General features: G+C 38.8%; 1 protein-coding gene across 1 annotated transcript in view; it reads left to right on the top strand.

The window, feature by feature from the left end:
- Positions 1 to 6,319, top strand: part of LOC142052498 (macrophage mannose receptor 1-like) — a 33,887-nt gene extending 27,568 nt beyond the window's left edge. Inside the window, exons 26-30 of the mRNA XM_075082691.1 lie at positions 1,460 to 1,612; positions 3,136 to 3,252; positions 3,523 to 3,690; positions 4,857 to 4,892; positions 5,244 to 6,319. Coding sequence (XP_074938792.1) covers positions 1,460 to 1,612; positions 3,136 to 3,252; positions 3,523 to 3,690; positions 4,857 to 4,892; positions 5,244 to 5,443 — 674 coding nt within the window. The 3' untranslated portion in view covers positions 5,444 to 6,319. The remainder of the gene's footprint in view (positions 1 to 1,459; positions 1,613 to 3,135; positions 3,253 to 3,522; positions 3,691 to 4,856; positions 4,893 to 5,243) is intronic.
- Positions 6,320 to 13,867: the final 7,548 nt, after the last annotated feature.

Raw genomic sequence — 13,867 nt, 5'->3', positions numbered from 1 at the left:
CACTACTATACAGGAAGACAAGAGTCTAACTAACTAGCTCTAAATATTGACATGAATACTTCCCAGAAGTAGATCAATTAATAATAATAATAATTACAAAAAGCCTAAGAAACAAAGAATTGAATACTCATTAATTTCTTAACTATTCGTTCTAATAGGAAAAGTCATTCACTTGCTGTGAGATCTGTTTTGATTAGGCATCAGATGAACTTCTGTATCCAGTTTGGGGTACCAAAGTTTGAAAAGGCTCTCGGTCAGCTAGGGTTTTCAGATGAACAGGAAACAAGAATTAAAAGGAAGGATTATAACTGCAGTTGGACAAAAGACTAAGAGAAACCAGATTATCAATTTTAAGTATTAAAAACAAGACATAAGGAATGGAATAAATTCTTCCCTATGTCTGATGTGAGTTAGAAAAGAGTAACAGCTTAAATACAGCAAGGAAAACCTTCTAATCTAAAAGTACAGAAGCCTTTAACATGTACTTTGGACAGGTCAGGGAATCTCCATCACTACAGGTTGCTAAGAACAGACCGGACAAATATCTGATAGAAATTATATAATTATACATCAAATTCGTGTCACCTTTGAGCACAAAGATGAAGTAAATAACCCCTTGAGGAGCCTTCCAAACACAAAATTCTACGATTTCTATAGAAAAAGTATAAATATGATTTCACAATTTAGCGATATTCTTGGTTTTGTCACATTATGGAAGATTTTGAACCATTAGAAAATTTAGAATTGCATGCAAAATTACTTTCTATGATGTTGTAATTTGACAAAAATCCTCAGATTTGATATATAATGTCTCTTTCCACTTTAATATACTGGAAATCTAATTTGAGAGCTGAACGTTCTTTAATAGGGAAAGAAATAGACTGTAGAAGTCTCACAGGAAGAAAATGTAATTTGGCAGAACATGTAATTTTCGTTCCATCTGCATTTATCTTCTCATCCAACATCTTCCTATTATATCAATCACTACAGAATTTATTCAGGATGCAGTTTAATAAAAAATCCTGCTAGTCATGTTTAGTTATACCAACACTTTCATTCACAGTCACAGTTTATCCTATAAGGTTTTGATCCTGCCAAAAAATGAGACTGAAGTGTCAGAAGACATTTTTAAAATAGCAGTTTTAACTAATTAGGCAGATATTTATGCAAGTAAACTAGCTGGATATTTTATTAAGTGGAATAATCACAAAAATCATCATTAGACAGAATCTATACTTCTTATAACTAGTGTATCTTCCTAATCACCTTGATAAATAAATATGAAGTAAAATATGCTCTCAAACACAAAATCAAAATAATATTCAAGCTCTTTTTAGTATGATTATTTTTTTCTATGATGGCAAACCTGATATAGACTGTTTAGTTTTGTCTTATTAGTATAATGGGGAAAACAAATTTTACAAAATAACTGTATTCCAACTACTGGATCTCTTATCAGTAATGGCCCCTACTGAGCCCCCACAACTTCCTGGAAAATGCCCTGAATCAAGAGGACACAAATCTTGGATACCTTTCCATGGTCACTGCTATTACTTTGAGGCCTCCAGGAAAAGAAGCTGGTCTCAAGCTCATCAGGAATGTGCCCGACTAGGTAAGTGTTTTGTTATAGAAAGACTGAGGATGTAATTAAACATATAAAATAATGGGTGATATTGCTAAGCAAATCTTAAATTACTTTAAATCTTTAAACAATGCTTTTAGCTTGCTCTTCTGAGCATGCTTTTTCACAGTAAAACTAAACTTTGTCAAAGACAGAGGCATCTGATATCTCAAATACCAGGTGAAATAGGAATACCTCAAAAATATGAAATTCCTACTAGCTTTATGGAAATCAGTAACTGGGTATGGAGACAAACACTTCTCAGGTTCCACTAAGGCACAGACTGCAGGGTTAGCTTTCCCTTCCCCAGACAAGAGGGAATCTGCACACAGTGTAAACTAGGAGACACAAACTTATAGAAAAGTTGTCTTTGTTAGTTCCAGGGGACAGTTTATGAATTGGATCTCACTGGCTGGACAACAAACGAGATGGAGGAGTTGTTCAGCTTTCATGAACCAGTAAAACACTCCTAGCCATGCAGCTTCTGCTCTGGAACCGCCCCCACTGCTGTCTACGATCTGAAGAGAAGAGCTGTATGTGATCAGGGAGAGGAAAAGACGTGTTACTCCACATTTCTTCTTTTTCCTGACTGTTCACTGAGAATTGCTGTGATGCAGCATGCATTTCAGTGTAAGAATAAGAAACATCCTATACCTTTGCACTACATGTCCGAGTGACAGCCTTTTAATTGTAAGAAAGAAACAAGGATTTTTAGCAGCACTTCCTCGTATGTATGAAAACACTGACCTATGACTAAACAGAAAAAATAGCTTTGCAAAAGCATTTTACTTTACTGCTGTGTGTTAACAAAATTCCTGAAATGGTTCTGTAGAAAGATAAATCACATAATTACTAGAAAAAATAAGCATTACATTAATAAACAGAACAAAAGGCTGCATTTGGATATTGGTCCATATTCTAAATTCCTACACTTTTGCCTATCCTCTACCCATTGGCCAGGCCAGGAATGTGGTCATTTCCTGAAGACCCCAACACAGCTTTGTATATTTGTAATGCCAGTGCATATGGCAATTATAAATCAACTTCTGGACATCTCCTGGACCACACCCTCTAGCTGTTTACACATCCTATCTACCCTTGCAGTACATAGCATCAGGCACTGCCAAAAATGCTGCCCAGCCACTGGTGGGTGACAGAGCTGTAGCAGCAACACGCACAGTGCTGACTACATCATATATGCCACTTTCAGCCTGCTTGCATCATGTTCCAGGATGTGGTTGGATATGTCCAAAAAGTATTGCAGGAGAGCAATTTTTCTTCTCTGAAATACCAAAGGCTAAACAAGAACCCATGCCTTTGTGCTGATTTGCATCCATACAGCTCATAGTCACGCTCAAAATACAATACAGCAATATAAAAACCGTAATGAGACTAGTGAATATTATGTGCAAGAATCAGTGTCTTTTTTATCTTTTTGCATATCTTTTATGTGTTTATTGACTTAAGCTGTAAGGAAATGAGACATTGTCATATATTCATTAATATTTTTTCAGCTGCTGATTTGGTATCAGTAGGAGACTATACTGAAGCAAACTTCTTGTCAGACACCATTAAGATACTCCATGGAAAATCACCAAATTTTTGGATAGGGCTAAAGGAAAATGACAGAGGTAATATCTTCAATATTTAATAATACATTATTATATCATACAATATGATGACACGTTATATTAAAACGAAAGCAATTTTGTATACTTGAAAGTACACATATATTAAAAATACACAAAGTTTATTTCAAAGCATGCTTATATATGCTTAGGAATGTAACTGAAACATTTAACCACCTATTCATGTTATAAATTTTTGTTTTCCCCATCACAACTTATTCTATCTGTCTGAACCCCTGTATTTTATACATATATGCTCATTTTAACTATTAGGACAGTGGACGTGGACAGACAAATCTGCAATGGATTTTGTCAACTGGCAAATGGGAGAACCTTCAAACAGAAAGCATAAAGAGTGTGGAGAAGTATGTGCATTGTCTGGCTACTGGAACACCAATGTCTGTTCTTTCAAAAAAGGATATATCTGTAAAAAAACAAAAAGTACGTAATATTTCTAATACATTAAGGTTAATAATGCCTGATAATGTATTGTCACTGTATAACATAAAAGTGTAAAACAATATAGATTTGTGTGCAAAACCAATTGTCCCTAATAGCAGGATTCAACTGCCTAAATACTGAGCAGCCCCACATGGCTTCCGACTGCCTCCTCAGAAAGCTGCATCTCCCATAAGGCCTATAAAACTACCATCAGCCTGACGTTAGCCATCATGAAACTTCAGACCCCTACGTTTAGGCAAAAGAATGGTCAAAGACCACCCATTTTTAATAAAAAGGCAGTTTTCAGTAGAATTTTCCCTCAAATACCATCAGTATAAGTTCAAAAGCAACATTTTGTTTAATTTCAGCTGAATATATACTCCAAAATAAAATCTTGTTCTGATGAGTGCAATGAAAAGCTGGAATTGGTGATTCCTTTCATTACTGTTCTCTGAGCTCATGGATTAGAGGAATACAATAACATACATTTTTTTCTGGCACTCTTTAACTACAGTGTGATGCAATCATGTTTAATAAAATGCCGGTACTCCTGTTAGCAAAATTGTCATCTGCAAGAAAACGCATGAGTTTGATTACCAGCTGAGATTAAATGAAAGCGGTCCCGACCACGAACATTTTGTTTGGTTAAACTTCATATTCCTGTTCACCTTTCCCTTACCTGATAAGTTTAGGAAATACAATTACCATAGAACCACAGCCACATGGAATGGTTGTCTCTGACAGAAGGGGTTAAACTCACAGAAGATCCTTTTCAGCTCAACTAAAGTTCTCATGACATATTTCTAACACTCGAGACATCCACTCAGGAAATTTTCCATGTTTCAGAAAACACCTTAAAATTATTAAATAACCTGTAGGCAGTTTCTGAGAAATGAACATATTTGAGCACACTTTTAGAGGTAAAAATATCTGCCTCTAATCTCATGCCTTGCTGGGTATCTTGACCGAGGAGGTCAGATGCTCTTGGAAGGAAAGAGCAGAGCATTCTACTAGAGATTTACACATGTTTAGCTCCATCTCTCCAGGAGCACAATTGTCATCAGCAGGTGGATTTAGGGGGAATATTCAGGAGCATCTTTAAACTTTAAATTGCCTCATTTTTAAAAAAGCATTCAGAATAAATATATTTCTTTTCCTTCTGAAAGCTCCTGAAAACACAGAGATGTCTCCAGAAAATAGAGGTAAGCATACTTCCTTTTAAGTAGAATTATAAGGAGATGCTCAAATACAACAAGAATATAATTACATAGTTTCTAGATTTAATTTTGAGAATATTTAAAAATAAAAAAAAATCAATAAACTTCATCTGTCTCTAGATATAGGAAATAGAGGTAATTCTGAAGTAAACTATTTTTTGATCAGATTTAATTATGTTTTATTTGGTTTTGTTAGTTAAAAAAACCCACTTGCTGAACTGAAAATCTACACACATGTTGCATTTGTCTGACTTTTAGTTGAAGAAATACCATTTATTAATGGATTCTGAAATATCTTAAGATCAAAGGTGTTGATTCTATTTCGTCCACTTACAGAAGGGAAAATGAAGAAAGTACTTTCCACCGGTATCATTTGGCTGTTCGTTCTTCTAGCCTTTTCTATTGTTGGAGCTGGAAGTATAGTTTATTTCTACTTGAGGAAGAAAAGACAAAATCAGCTACATATTTCAACCAGAATGAGTGGACCAGAAGCAACTGTGGATATCCAAGAAAAAGACGCACATACTGACATGTAGTCTGACAAAATAGCCATATGTTCCAAATAACAAAAACCTGTCTACGAATCCATGAAATCTTACACCACCTTTGCATTTTCCTACCCACGTAAGAGTCTCCTCTCTTCAAAGATATAAAGTTAATGCATTTATGCAAGGACACACACATAGATACTCCCTCCAAAATTCTGGCCAAAGTGTTAGTTTATTTTGTTTGTTTTGTTTGGGGAGTACACATACACTTTTCACATAAATGAGCATGGCTGAAAAGTTGGCTGCAGAGGTGTTAAGGGGAAACTCTGACAGGTATTTACTACGTGACATTGGTTTATTTAACTCAATGCAGAGTATCTCCTTTTTGCTCATATCTTTACCTTATTTCTCCCTGCTGTATTGCTTCAGTGTTATCTAGACTATGATGGGAAACATTGCTCATTTCAGATTTTCATCTTCACAATTTATACTACTACCTTTTCATTTGTGTAAAACCTACTACAATACCTACATCTGTGAATTAAATATTATTTCCTTACCAAAAAATAGATGGAAAGATGGGAAAAAATTGAAAAGACTCCTTTATTCCTACTTCTAGTCTGAACTTTGGGAATAATTATGCCATTTCCTGCAACCTTGCACTTTTGCATTATTCTGTAAATATCAACAATTTTCTGCTGGGTTCAAATTAACAATAAAAATAGAACGGTAGATGATCTTTCTATTGGGTTTTATTTCAGTAAAGATGCTTTCAGTATGCAGAGATGGCCCTTTTTGAATCCAAGTGTGTGTAACAAATGGCTGCCTTATACTGCATTATATAACTCTGCAGTTTAGATAAATAAAATCACTGATGTACATTTTGAAAATAAATTCTTCCTTTTTTTGTTGTAATTTCATTTGATAATGTTCTGCCTAGATCACCTTTCAGCTCTTCTTCAATTGTACACAATAGCAGCGTTTGCCTCAGGGGACAGTTTATCATTCTGCATATTTTCAGACATGCATCATTTCTCCTGAGTTATGAAAACACTTTTCTCCAAGCTATGGGAGGGCACCTGGCATTAACAGGCCTCAGTGAAGAAGCATATGGAGGAGCAGGGCTAGAGCAGAGGAGCTTCTGTAACGGGAATCAGATTCTATCTTTGGCCCTTCTGTGAGAACTGTAGTCAGAATTTCTTACCCTCTCCCTGTGCTTATGGTCTCTGACTGACAAAAAGATTATGCCATACTAAAGGATCTCTTTAAACAGAAGAGAATATCTGGAGTAAGTGGTACATGTGGAATATGTTTCTGTATCAGGACATCTGTGCCTATGCCTCAGCAGCTTGAGAACACACTTGCATGACATCTATTATTTACCTTTCTTCTAGACATCCAGTGAAAAATAAATGCTCCTAAGTAAAAATGTTATTGATAGCTTCTTAGAATGGAAGTACCTCCTTCCTTTAGGAATACTTACTTCAATTGTTTTTTCAAGGGCTATCTTAAAACATGGGGCACCCCTACCAACATCATGTTTCCTCCTGAGCTTTCAATTTTTTCCCCTGCACTCCTTTGTTGGATAGACACACATTATTCTGCATCTTTGGCTAAGTTTGTAAAGAAGTTTCACCAATCACAGATATAGAAGGATGTCTAAAGATTGTATGGCTTTTCCCTTTCTGGGAAGTATGACATTGCTTAACCAAGAGACCTGGTAATAAAACCCAAGCCAACAAAACCCCCCTACAGGTTATTTAAAAATCAAGTAAACCAAAATTAAATTTTACAATTAACGTCCTTTGAACACTTTGTAAAGCCCAGAGATAAAACCCCTTGGATAAAAAGAAATTATTTAAATTATTATAATAGATTCCGTAACACAAACTTCTTTGATAAAGAAACATTCATTACTATTTTCAGGAGGAAATAGGAAATAGTTGAGAGAACTTAGCATGAAACTGTGCAAATGAGAAAAACACCACCTGCTTCCCATGGAGATGACTAGAGATAAAATTGTTTCCTGGTATGTGCTACAGAAATCTGGGAATACGTAGTTACGCTTGCCTTTTGGATGACTAAATAGTGAAAGTGCTTTCCTGTTCTATACTGCCAAACAGTACAGGCTGCTGGATCCTACTGTATATACGCCCGGCTTAGTGAATCTGATTCATTACCCTTCCCAAATATATGCTAATGAAAATGAAAGGTGAAATTACCTTTCCCAAATGAAAAAAGGAAACATACAATAGAAACGACTAAATTTTTTGAAGTTATTTGTAAGTTAACTGTAAAAATTGGGAGCTCATAAGAAAGGTGTTCTGGCGATCAAATTCAGCACTGCCTAGGACCTCCAAGAGAAGGAGCCTGGCTGGTATCAGCACAATGCAGAAAGCACAGACAGCTCAGTAGTCAGGCTGCTCTGCATGCCAGCTGTGTTATCATATGAAAATCTTCTCATATACATACATTTTTATGTACAGCTATTTTGTAGTTAGACTGAACATAATGCCTGAACAAGAAATGGACAGGATCACAGGCTAGGAATAAGGTATGCTACTGATCCTCCTGCAAGGCACTCAGACACTGCAAAGGGTGATCCAAAATGCCTCTTACAGAAACAGGAAAGACAGAGAGAGCACTGTGGTGAGAACAGCAGTGGAAATAGGTAAGGGCAGAGTGAGTCAGTGCAGCAGTGCTCATACCTGGGGAAAGAGCTGAGAGGAGGACCACAGCCCTGACCAGACTAGCTCACATCAGGCAGGCACTGTCATCATTACCTGCTGCTTGCAGCGAAGGACAGCATTGCCATAGCAAGGATGGGTCATTCAGTCTAGTAAGTCTTAAACAACTGAACAGCCACTGGGGCAGAGACCAATGCGTCTGAACACTCCGGCTTCTCTGCAATTGTCTTTTGGACTGGATATAGATATGACCGAAAGAGTGGCTACACACCTCATGCATTGCTGTGACACAGAAGACAGCTGGGTTGCACTTGGTTAAACTGCACAGGACAGAGGAGACCCTTACCCCTTTCGATGCTTAATCCCAGTGTTTCTGCCCAAGTCAGTTGTCTGCATGTTTCTCTTTTCTCTTCAAAAAGTCCTCTATACTTAAAACCACTACTAGTTCAGTGCTTTGGATAAGAAATGTACTGCTTATTATGAATACTTCAGTTTAAATTAGCTTCAGAGTGGAGAACAGAAGACACCCCGGAACTGTTGCCAAATATAAGTATTTATACTGGTATGCATGTGTGTATTTGTGTCGGATTTTTCCTCTCATTTTTATAAATAAATAATGCCCGATTTTCCTCACCAGTTTCTGAAGGACACACCACCTCCTCTATTGCTAGACTGTGGTCATTTTGTGACAGCAAAATGTAATTCAGTAATAGAAATACAGAATCCTTAGTCTTCTTGCAGCCAAAGGAAGTTTTATTTTTAAGCTGTGGCCACAGAAGAGTTGGTAGGATAAGGTGTTTGATATACCAGAGTAAAAATGCAGGGATGTATGGAATTACAACTAATTTGTTCTCTCAAAATTATGAAGTTAGCCCTTCGAGAACTAATCTTTTCAGTTCTCTGTGCTATTTTGGTTTTGCATCTGTTAGAACATTTTGTATCTGATACTACTCCTGCATAACAGACTAAACTATTGACAGAATGAAATATTTTAGAACAGATGACAGGACTAGCATTGCCGGCCATCTTTCCTGGTTGCATTTGTTAAGGCCAATGCAGAAGGTCATGGTCACATCAGAATGCCCTGCAAGAGAAAGACCCACACTAGTGTCACAGTGAATTGTAGAGATAAGAAGTGCAGCCCCTGGAGATAGTAAATACACTACCCAGGATGATAAAACTTAGTCCTCTCCCTCCACCCTTCTGGTATCTGTTAAATGACAGATCTTAGAAGGAGTCATGAAACAATCTTCTTGTTACTGTCCATCAATTATATATGCACTAATTTTGATTAATTAATTTATATTCAGTTACTCTACCTGTTTGCTTTTTAAAGCCTTTAGAAGGTATCAGTGGACCAACTTTTCTCTTTGCTGACCTTTATAAACTGCTGTATATAACAGACCAGACCAGATCTGGGCCATGTGGTTTACACATAGCGTTTATGAAATATAGCAATTTGTAATATGCAAATTCATTCATTACACTTATAAAAATAACTTCATAGAATCATAGAATCATAGAATGTCCTGAGTTGGAAGGGACCCAAAAGCATCATCAAGTCCAACTCCTGTCCCTGCACAGGACAACCCCAAAATTCACACCATGTGACTGCCTCCCTGGGGAGCCTGTTCCAGTGCTCCACCACCCTCTGGGGGAAGAACCTTTTCCTAATACCCAACCTAACACTCCCCTGGCACATCTTCCTGACATTCCCTTGGGTCCTGTCATTGGTCACCAGAGAGACGAGATCAGTGCCTGCCCCTCTTCCTCCCCTTGTGAGGAAGCTGCAGACTGTGATGAGGCCTGCCCTCAGCCTCCTCTTCTCTAGGCTGAACAAACCAAGTGACTTTAGCCGCTCCTTATACAGCTTCCCCTCTAAACCCTTCACCAACTTCGTGGCCCTCCTCTGGACACTCTCTAGTAGCTTTATATCCTTAATGCACTGTGATGCCCAAAACTGCACCCAGCACTCAAGGTGAGGCCGCACCAGCACAGAGCAGAGCAGGACAATCCCCTCCCTCGACCGGCTGCAATGCAGGGCTTGATGCACCCCAGGGCACGGTTGTCCCCCTTGGCTGCCAGGGCACACTGTTGGCTCATGTTCAACTTGCCATCGACCAGAAACCCCAGGTCCCTCTCTGCAGAGCTGCCCTCCAGCTTCTCGTTCCCCAGTCTGTATGAACATCCAGGGTTGCTGTGCCCCAGGTGCAAAATCCGGCACTTGCCCAACTGTTCATATTGTTGGTAACTGCCCAGCTCTCTAATTTGTCTAGATTTCTCTGCAGGGCCTCTCTGCCCTCGAGAGTGTCATCAGCAAATTTGATTAGAATTCCTTCCAGTCCTGCATCCAAGTAATTTATGAAGACTTTAAAGAGCCTAAGATGGAACCTTGCGGAACCCCGCTAGCGACTGGCCACCAGCCCAATGCAACCCCATTTACTATGACCCTTTAAGCCCAATCCATCAGCCAATTGCTCACCCACTGCAATAAGTGTTTATCCAGCTGTATGATGGACATTTTGTCCCGGATGATACTGTGAGATACATTATCAAAAGCTTTATTGAAACCCAAGAAGACCACATCAACTGGCTTCCCTTAGCCAGCTAGGTGGGTAACCTTGTCATAGATGGAAATTAAGTTTGTTAGGCAGGACTTTCCCCTCCTGAACCCATGCTGGCTGGGACCAATAACTGCATTGCCTTTCAGGTGTTTTTCAGTAACTCCCAGAACAATCTTCTCTGTAATTTCACCAGGCACAGAAGTGAGACTGACAGGACTGTAGTTACCAGGGTCATCCCTGTTGCCCTTCTTGAAGATTGGACAACATTTGCCAGATTCCAGTCAACTGGGACCTCTCCAGATTCTCAAGAACTTTGAAAAATCATTGAGAGAGGTCTTGCTATGATTTCAGCCAGCTCTTTAAGTACCCTCGGATGAATTTCATCAGGCCCTATCAACATATAGGGATCTAACTGGAGCAGCAAGTCCTGCACAAGTTCAGGGTTGATCGGGAGTTTATCATTCCCACAGTCATCGTTCTCTAGCCCAGGGCTCTGGGGGTCCCTAAGCCCACCATTGGTGTTGAAGACCAAGGGTAAGAAAGCATTAAACATCTCTGCTTTGTCTATGTCCCTGTTTGCTCACTGCTGCCATCAGATACTGACCTGATACTTGGGCACGCCCTGCACCCCAGGACCTGGACAGCTGCATGTTTGCTTGAAAGCTCTGTTTGGGTGGCTGCATCTGTTCTTGCAGCTGGAGGGGCCACAAGGGATGCTGAGGGCACAGCTTTTTACCAGGTGGATACCACGGCTCCTGTTGTTCTCAGCTCCTTGCAAGTGAGTTGCAGCCTCCATTTGAAGTGTCAGGGCCCTCCCTGCACGTCCTGCTTGTGCGAACTGCTGCACAAACTGTCCCACCATCCCCTGACTGATGCGCCATGCCCTGTTTGCCTGTCCTGGTCACTCAGGCCATTTCAGCCTTTTGACTATTTTAAGCACTTTAAACATTTAGGAAAACAGGAGTAACATGTACCCTGTTATACTTTAAGGGTTTTTCTTTACTTACATATTTTTAAACTTCACACTTGGACAAAGTGTAAAGACTGAATCCAGGTGTTAAACTGCTTATTTCAATGAACTTGTAATCATTACATTTCTACATAAACTTACTGTGTCTTAAGAAGAAGAAAAGTTTTGTGAAAATGGTTTCAGACTAGTTTCAACAGTTACACAAAGAAAAATTCTGGACACATTTTCACATGATATTTTAATCTCATTTTTCATCATAATAATTTGCAATGACAACACAATCTCTTTCATACTTAGACTTAGCTATCTCAGACACTCGAAGGGGATTGACTTTATCTCACGTAATGTAGATATACAAAATACAGACATATCTAGCTAAACTACTCACCCAAGGTCCCCACTGTGGTCAACGCAAAGAAATGGGTTCATTAGGGTGCAATTACTTGATCTGCTCTAGAGGCTGATGAGAACCTTCAGACTGTCACTGACACAGAGAAAGCCTAAACCAATTATCTCCCAGTAATTGAGTTCTGCAGTATCCAATTCTTAACTGATATCTTATGCAATCTGGCCCAGCACACACTAATCGTTTTTTGTTGATTACCTTTAACGTCAATAGCTCCAGGCTATTTCAGAAACCAACCACCAAACCCAATCTCAATAGATTTTTTTCCCTCCCCCTGCTTGAAAAGCATTACTTTGGGGAAAAGAAGTTCTGTTAAATTAAAAAAATTCTGTTCATTTTATTTTTCATACTAATTCAGAATAGAAACTGAGCAGGCAGCATTTCATATGAAAATGTTAAGAACTTTGACAGAAGTTCCTATGAAAGCACAAACCATTGACTCTAACTACAGAGAAACTACATCTAAAATAAACTCTCAAGACAACCATCTGCCTTTGCACTCTCATGAACACTTCCCAGCCCAGTGCCAGGATGGGTGAGAAATTGGTGAAGTGTGTCTGCTTATAGTCCTGATACAACCTCTGTATTTAAAGTACACCCAATTCTGTTTCCCTGAGCAGCAGCTGATGTGTACAGTACACCAGTGGTTGTGCTGAGAGGTTAAGTTGTGCTGAGCATCAGAAATGCGCGCTTTGCTGCTTCTATCTCATTCGCTGATGCACATGGCTTAGGAAGTAAAAAATGAGCATAAAAGTCCTGTTCAGTCTCATACCAAGTGCTGCTGCTAAAAGTTCCTTCTCCTCTTCTGTGTAGACTGCCATAAAATTACTGTACTCACTTTGGCTACATTCTGCATATATTTCTCCCATCCATTTCCTATTATCTTCATGATCTTAAGGCTAAGGTAGAACTGAAGACTGGCGGTTTTGGTCATCAGGCTGATAATCTCTGTTTACTAAGGATTTTTCAAATTTTAGTTCAGCTAAATCTGGACATAATTTACTTTTCATTTCTGTTTACAGTAGCATAGCTTTAGTCATAGAGCAATATCACTTAATCTTCATTACACATTAAGATCTGAATATCTCAGCCACTCCAACCAACACTGGCCTGATACAATATAAGAAACATTCCTGAATTATGTGGCATTATTTTCCTAATAGTTTCAAATTATGCCATGTTCCACTGGTAAAAAGTTATTAGGAGTGGCTCATTACTTGAACTGGATTAATAAATCGTTTTCTAATGAACTTATTTTGCACCTTGTTTACACTCCTGCCCAACTTGGTGTCATCTGCAGACTTATTGAGAGTGCACCCGATCCCCTCGTCTAGATCACTGATAAAGAAATTAAACAGAACTGGCCCCAACACTGGGCCCTGGGGAACACCGCTTGTGACCAGCCACCAACTGGATTTGACTCCATTCACCACAACTTTCTGGGCCCCGCCACCCACCCAGTTTTTTACCCAGTGAAGAGTAAGTTCGATTCTTGCTGTACAGCTGGGACTGGCTATTCAGAGCCTCCCAAACCTCTGATAACCTGGCTTGCCAATACTTGTGTGGTATCAGTTTCTCCTGGCATTTTTCCCAAGAAAAAAAAAAAAAAGTGTCTTTCTTCTCTCCTTTTTTTTTTGGATACTTGTAAAAAGTCTTTTGTGGAAGCCACTCAGTTGTAGTCCCAGGAAGATACTATCTATGTCAAGCCAGCTGAACAAGGAAAGTGAGAAAAGAGACAAAAATGGTAAGTCTTTAGCACAATTCAGTAAATTGGAGAATCCATTTATTTTCCCTAATCATGGAAAATCAGTGCTGTTTTTGTAAACTTTGTCTCAACAATTATTT

Source organism: Phalacrocorax aristotelis, chromosome 2 (assembly GCF_949628215.1).
Source record: "Phalacrocorax aristotelis chromosome 2, bGulAri2.1, whole genome shotgun sequence".
In the NCBI taxonomy this organism is placed as follows: domain Eukaryota; kingdom Metazoa; phylum Chordata; class Aves; order Suliformes; family Phalacrocoracidae; genus Phalacrocorax; species Phalacrocorax aristotelis.
Note: the sequence above shows the minus strand (reverse complement) of the source record. Positions and strands in the feature narration are given on the sequence as shown.